This window comes from Cricetulus griseus, chromosome 5, assembly GCF_003668045.3.
Source record: "Cricetulus griseus strain 17A/GY chromosome 5, alternate assembly CriGri-PICRH-1.0, whole genome shotgun sequence".
Classification (NCBI taxonomy): domain Eukaryota; kingdom Metazoa; phylum Chordata; class Mammalia; order Rodentia; family Cricetidae; genus Cricetulus; species Cricetulus griseus.
In genome coordinates, this window is record NC_048598.1 from 68316812 (window position 1) to 68324386 (window position 7575).

General features: G+C 46.6%; 1 protein-coding gene across 2 annotated transcripts in view; it reads left to right on the plus strand.

Annotated features, from left to right (window-relative positions):
• The window catches only part of Steap3 (STEAP3 metalloreductase), a 43606-nt gene extending 39571 nt beyond the window's left edge, over nt 1-4035 (plus strand). For both annotated transcript variants that reach the window (XM_027417788.2, XM_035445663.1), the window contains exon 5: nt 591-4035. In XM_027417788.2, the coding sequence (XP_027273589.1) occupies nt 591-872 (282 nt within the window). In that variant the 3' untranslated portion in view covers nt 873-4035. The remainder of the gene's footprint in view (nt 1-590) is intronic.
• Nucleotides 4036-7575: the final 3540 nt, after the last annotated feature.

The window sequence follows — 7575 nt, forward strand, 5'->3', positions numbered from 1 at the left end:
TAGTTGGAAGAAAAGACCGTGTTTTTTGTCCTTAAATGCCTTTAGCCTGGAAGCGTGGCTCCAATTTTCAGTCAGGGACACTGGGGCCGGGATAGTTTTGGAAGTGATCATGGTTTCCTTCATGCTTAGGGAGAGCAGAGGGCCCTAAGGCTGTGGTTCAGGGGATGAGGCTTGCTCTGCGCACATCAAGTCCCAGGTTCTCTCTTTCACGGAGTGCTTGTGAGTTAGCGGTGGGGAGGTCAGGAGGAGGTAATCCTCAGCTAGATAGTGAGTTTGAGGCTAGACTGGAAGAGGAGAAGAAGCCCAGTGCAGAAGAAGTGAAAGAGAGAGGGGAAGGGGCACAGAGCCGGGGCCAGCAAGATGGCTGGGGTTGAGGCAGTTGCGGCTGACAAGCCGAGTTTCATCCCTGGGGAAGGAGAAAACCAATTTCCCCAAGGTGGCACCTGACCTACACACACACACACACACACACACCAAATAAAATGTTTAAATTTTTTTTTAAGAGAAAGAAGTGGGGGCGGAGGTTGGAACACAGCAGTTCCCTGGCTTCCAGGGCCATTGTCTCATTTCTGCCTTCTTTCTTTCCACAGTCCACTCTGGGCTTTGTGGCCCTGATGCTGACTACGCTGCACACACTCACCTATGGCTGGACCCGTGCCTTTGAGGAAAACCACTACAAGTTCTACCTGCCGCCTACGTTCACGCTCACACTGTTCCTGCCTTGTGTGATCATCCTGGCCAAGGGTCTCTTCCTCCTTCCCTGCCTCAGCCTCAGACTTACCAAGATCCGCAGGGGCTGGGAGAAGGATGGTGCTGTCAAGTTCATGTTGCCTGCTGACCACAGGCAGGGGGAGAAAACAAGCCACGTGTGAGGCCCTGGAAACAGAGATGGGCACAGCTTGTGGGGGTCCTGAGCTGGGTTCAGGTCTCTTTTCTGGATGCTGCACTGGAGTGATGATATATGGGATCAAATTCCTGGGATGCAGGTGAATGCCAGGATATTCAGAATGACACACCATACATGTGATATGTATTCATATATATTTCATATATAATAGGATTTGGTATTATTCCTACTTAACTAAAAAAGGTGGGTCCATATATTTCAAAGCAAGTGCCACACATTAATCAGCAGATACCACCCTTGTTACATTTGCAGAGGCAGACACATACTTGATATAGGAGAAATTTGTATTTTGCTGTGTTCTTTAATCTCTGTTCTCTATATTCCCTGTTAGCTACATCCTAAAGTTGGTACAGAGCTGGGCCAAGAACTGCCCAGGTGCAGCCTACCCCACATGCCTGGGCTAAGAAGGAGGCCCTGAGTGTGCAGAGGATCTGGGTGCAAATGCAGATGCTCCCCTGGCATGTGTGGGGAAGCTCACCAAGATGCCCTGGAATCCATGCAGGAGCTTTTTGCAGGCCTGTCCTTTCTCCAGGGAAGGGACTGAAGCTGCCCCATCTGATCCTAGCTGAGCTGACGGGATTGTTCCTCCTCCCTGAAAGTCCAGAGTCACTGTGCAGCCTGCAAATTGATCCTGCAAAGGTGTGAAGTCACCTCCTCGCCAGAGCCATTAATGAACCTGATCTTCAGAAGTATAATTGTTCTCCCTCCATTAAGTTGCTGGTGACCCTCCTTTAAATCACTGTGCCTTCTCACCTTTCCCATCATTAATTTGGACATCTCCCTGGAAGACATGAAGTAGACTCCTGTCATAGCAACCCAAGACAGGGGGTGGGGGTGGGGGTGGGTGGAGGCTCCAGAGGGTGGTTGCTAGAGCTTTCAGAGAATAATCAGCCAAACCATCCCCTTGGATTCATCCCAGGGCTTGGGGACTGCCTTCCATAAAATTGGTTCCTAAGGAGAACAACAGGGACCCCTATCGATTTACTCTGTTGCCTGTGGGCAGACAGCCTACCTTCTAAGCACACAGAAACCACATTGGCTGCATGCTCCTCCTCTGGGGATTCCACAGCCCCCCCTTGCCCATGCTTTTACCTCCCTCCCTTTCAGTTACAAGCAAGCACAAAAGTCTGCAACTATTGTTTTTTTAATCTTAAACATAACCATATTCTCATTTTAAATAGTTACAATTTCCTTTGTTGTTATTACTCTCTTCCTGTGCTTGGTTTATTAATTAGACCTACTCATGGATCTGTATAGGGGAAATGTGACTTATGCGTGTGAGTGTGTGCATGCATGCATGTGTCTTTCAGTCTGTCTAGAATAGACCCTGTATTATAATTCAAAACAACTGGGAGGGGCTTTTCCACTAAAGCTACATACAAGTGTCAAACTTTGCTGCCCCAAAGCACAGAAGGCCAGACCATAGCCAGGGCATAGGGCATCTATCCTCCAAGTCCTGTGACATTCATCTGTGAGGGCAGCTCCTCAGGCCAACCCCCATATCATTCAGAGATGGAGTGATCTACCACCATTACAAAACAGTGATCCCATGGGCCTCCCCTGGGCCAGGAAGCATCTTTTGATGCAGGGAAGAAAGAAACGGCCAGCGTACACAGGATGAGATGTTCATCTTCCCACCAGGGAGGCATCATCAGAGACCTTAAGTAAAGGGATAGAAGCCCAGTGCAAGAACCTCCCTTTAGGCCCACAATGGGCAGAGGCATCACACCGGAGAGCCTGGCTGCTTCTTGCAGAAAAGGCCAGCCAATATCCTGTGCCAGAAATAGGGCCTAGGACTTGAACTGGCACCCATTGTGGCCCACAGAGAGGACCACTGGAGGCAAAACAGAGATGTTAACATAACAGCAGCCAATGAATTCCCTGCTGACCAAAAGCAGGAAGAACACTGGAAACAGCAAAAGTGGAAGCCCTACCTGGTAGGGGCCTACTGCCTTCTCCATCTCTCTCTGGAGGGAGATGGTTCCTTGTACCAAAGGTACCCCCAGGGGGGGCAGTGGGACACCCTCCCTTTCCTCACCCTACCTCTACCGCATTGCTACACATGGTAAGTGGGCACTTACCAATCAGCTCATGGATGGCAGGTGGACCATGTACTTGGTCCCAATCTTGCCATCTGTGCCTGCTTCTCCCCATCTCCCCAAGCAGTCAGCAGCTTCCAGGGGGCTGGTCACTCCCTAAGGCTGGCAGTCTTCATTCTTTGGGTCCCAGGGTACCCCAGCCCAGTGCTTTAGAAACTAAATGCACAGCCTGAGATGGACATGCAGCATATGGTGGGCTCAGCATCCCTGTTTCATCTTGTAGAGTTGTCTCAGAAGTGGTGACAGTACACAGTCACCTTTTGAACTTCAGACTTTCCTTTCAGGAAAGCAGATCACATGAGCATCACTTCCTTTGTGGATTCAGCTAGTTCTGTGGCTGGAGCCTGTGCTCACTCGGCCATACATTAGATGGAGGGGTTGCCAAGGTGAGCATTAATCTGTGCCAGAGGTAGCCACTGAGGAATGGCAGGTGTGCAGAGGAGTGACAGGCCAGTGATGGAACAGATGAGGTCCCCACGACAGAGTCTGGGTTGTAAAAAACAGTGCAAGAGGAATGAAAGTCATGGTTGTCCTCTAGCCTACACACATATACACACAAAACTCTATATTTTTTTGATAGCACAGAAAGTAGCTATTTTTTTTTTTGCCCCACAATTTCCCTATGACTCCAGACAGTTTATCTCTGCAAAATTTGGTCTCTGATAGTTGTTCAGAAATGCTCCTGTTTCATACTCAAGTGGAAACTTGGATGCACTGGCCATGTGACCCTCCCTTCCCGCCCATGAGGTGAATAATGAGGCCCTGTCTACTGAGTGCTGATTTCAATTACTGGACCAGAAACCTGACTTGTTTCTGTAAGTTCCCGTTGTAGGCAGAGCCTGGCTTTCAAAACAGTCTTAGTTGTGAAAGATTTCCCTAACCATCAGGCTTCCATTTCCAAAAGGATCTATCCTGCTACTTCCAGTTTCTGGACAGAAACGATACTTTTTGTTTAATTTTTTTATTATAGTGTGCATGTGTACCTGTGTGTATTGTGTGTGTGAGCGGGTGTGTGTGAGCATGTCTATGTGAGAGAGAGAGCATGGGTGTGTGTGTGTGTCAGGAGGACAATTCGAAGGAGTCAGTTTTCTCTTGGAAGCACATGCCTTTACTCACTGAGCCATTTGCTTTTGCGGTTCCACTGAACGCTCAGGAAGCAAAGAAATTATTGGGACTGAAAACAAAGGCTACGAGCTAGTGGCTGATTCCTGGTGAAAAACAACTTTGTTCATACCAGCTCACCTTTGACAAACCACAGGTAAAACAGCACAGGAGCATCCCCCAGGGACTTCAGAGAACAGAACTGGTGTCTTCTAGATATGACGGAACCACTGCACTCATGAACCCAAAGCAGCCATGGCTGCCTGCACAAGATGGAGCCACTCAATATTCAAGCATGGAGTTGTGTTCCACCTCCATGGGAGGAGCTATTGTCAGCTGATGGCTTTCAGAGTAGGGAGAGCCTATGTTAAGGAAACATGAGGTAATTATATTTTTGAAAGAGGCACTGGAGAGATGACCTTTCATTTAAGAGCACTTGCTGCTTTTCCAGAAGACTGGGACTCAGTTTCCAGCATCTACAGGATGGCTCACAACCCTCTGTAACTCCAGTCCCAGGGGACCTAACACCCTCTTCCGGCCTCTGCAGGCACCAGGTATGCAAGAGGTGCCCAGACAAAAATGCAGGTGAAACATCCATACACATAAAATAAAACAATAATAAAAGTTTTTTTAAAAGAAAAGGCAATTATAACTAATGGTCCTGGGGCAGGAGCTATTGCTCAGGTGAAGAGTGTTTGCTGCTCTTCCAGAGGACAGGAGTCCAGTTCCCAGCACTCACATTAGGTGGCTCACAAGCCCCTGTAATTCCAGATATCCCATAGATATCCCATACTTGGCCTCAGTAGGCCCCTGAACACATATGGTACACACACACACACAAATGTACATTTCAAATAAAAACCTGTAAAAGGGGGAGAGGCTGGAGAGGTAGCTCAGTGGTTAATAACACTTGTTGCTCTTGTATAGGATTCCCAGCACCCACATGGTGATTTGCAAACACCTGTAACCCCCATTCTAGGGGCTCCAACAGGTATGCACATGGTGCACATATATGCATACATACAGGCAAATATTCAAACACAAAAAGTAAATAAAACATCTTAAGAAAGAAAAGGAGACTCTCATACACCAATTACTGGTGTTACAAAGGGAAAGAATTGTGGGAAGGCAAATTTTGAAGAAGGGAAAACCAAGATTTTCTAAAGCCAGTAAGACTGGGATCTAACTGAAGCAGAAAGCAGCGTTTGCGAGCAAGCAGGGAAACAAATTAAAAGTAAGCCACACTCAGACGCAGCAAGCAGCTCGGAGAAGCAGCCAGGAAAGACAAAGACAGGTCACCTACAGTTGTGGAACCGTAAGAGATTTCCTAACAGGTTGGTGCGAATCAGAAAATAGTGGCCACAGCTCTTAAAAGACAGAGAGGAAGTGATCGTCTTTAGTTATGTATTTGCATATTCATTTGCATATTTAACATTGACATATTTGTGTATACGTGTATGTATTAAAGGAATGAGGGCAAAATGACTGTTTCCAGGAAACAAAACTTAAGAGGTTCCCAACACTTCTTCCCTAAAGATGTGCTCACTGAGAAGAAAAAGGGGAGGGTGAAAAGGAAGAAGGATTAGAAAGTAAAGAAACCCCAAGCAATGAGATGGCTCAGGGAGTGAAGGGGCTTGCCACAAATTCTGAAGACCCAAGTTTGATTCCTAGGATCCACATGGCATATGGTAAAGAGAACCAACTCCCACAGCGTGTTCTCTCTCTCTCTCCTCTCTCTCCTCTCCTCTCCTCTCCTCACACATACACACACACATACACACACACACACACACACACACACACACACACACACACACACACACACACACACATACACTAAACATAAGACATACAAAGAAAAAGACTCATGAAAAATTAAAGGTAGATGCTAGAAATACATCCCATGAGGAGACCATTGAGCACTGTGGCAAACTCACCAATGTCTAAGACCTCGAAATCCCCTCATTTCTTAAATCTGACAGGGTCTTTCCAACACAAACTCACTGTCCTGAGGCTTTGCATAAACCTACATACCAGTGTCTACCAAGGTAGAGCCAGGAGTCCAGCTCCAGGGTTTCCGGCTCACAGTGACACCCTGCAAGCCTGCCTTCCAGCACATGGACGCTGCCAGAACAGAAACCAGCCTTCCCACTGCAGCCCAGGAGCTCAGGAGGCATCCACTCTAGGTTTATATCCAGGAGACACTGAAATCACAGGGCACACACTGGCAGCACTAATTAGACCCAGTGAGTTAAACAAAAGAAGTTGTGAGGGAAATGTGACAGGAAGGTCTGGGAGAAGTTGATTGGGAAGGATTGGGGTAGTTGGTTTTTGTTTTGTTTTTGGTTTTTGGTTTTTTGTTGTTGTTGTTGTTTGTTGTTGTTGTTTTGTTTTTGTTTTTTTTTTGGGTTTTTTTGGTTTTTTGAGACAGGGTTTCTCTGTGGCTTTGGAGGCTGTCCTGGAACTAGCTCTTGTAGACCCGGGCTGGTCTCGAACTCACAGAGATCCACCTGCCTCTGCCTCCCGAATGCTGGGATTAAAGGTGTGCACTACCAACGCCCAGCTAGACTTGGGGTAGTTTTTATCAAAAGCATTTGTAAAATGAAAATGTTATTCTGGAAGGATAAACAAAATGTATTTTAAAAGAAGGAGGCTGTCGCCAAGCAGTGGTAGTGCACGCCTTTAATCCCAACACTGGTGAGGCAGAGGCAGGAGGATCTCTGTGAGTTCAAGACCAGCCGGGTCTACAAGAGCTAGTTCCAGGACAGCCTCCAAAGCCACAGAGAATCTCTGTCTCTAACCTCTCTCCAACCCCCAAGGGAAAAAAAAAAGGCTGTCTGTTTGGATTTTGTCAATATAGTTATGTATATAATTAATTGAGCATCCAGCTGCATATCTAAAGACTAAAGGCAATGGTAAGAGGAAATGTGCTAGGAAGGAAGAAACATTAAGATGGGTGCTGTGGAGTATTCCTTTACACTGCGAGAATATATGTTGCTGTGGTTGGTTTAATGAAGAAGCAGACTGGCCAATAGCCAAACAGAATAAGGTTAGGCAGGAGAGCCAGACCAGGAGAATTCTGGGAAGAAGAAGGGCAGAGTCTGGAGTTGACAGTGAGGTGCAGAACTGTTGGACACACAAAATGGGATGGAGGTAAAAGCAACAAGCCTTGGGGCTGCAGAGGGGATGAATAGAAATGAATTGAATTGTAAGAGCTAGGTAGTAACAAGCCTGAGTTATTGGTTGAGCATTTATAAGTAATCTTAAGCCTCTGTGCTCGTTATCTGGGAGCAAGTGGTTAGGACAGGAAAACTCTGCCTACAGAAGGGGGTGGCTACATCATCATATAAAATATCCTTTATGACAAAAGGCATTATTTGGGGTAGAGAGGGTCATGACATAATGATAAAATATTTAAATATTTATAATTCAATATATTAAATAATGTTGCCTCGAGATACATAAAAA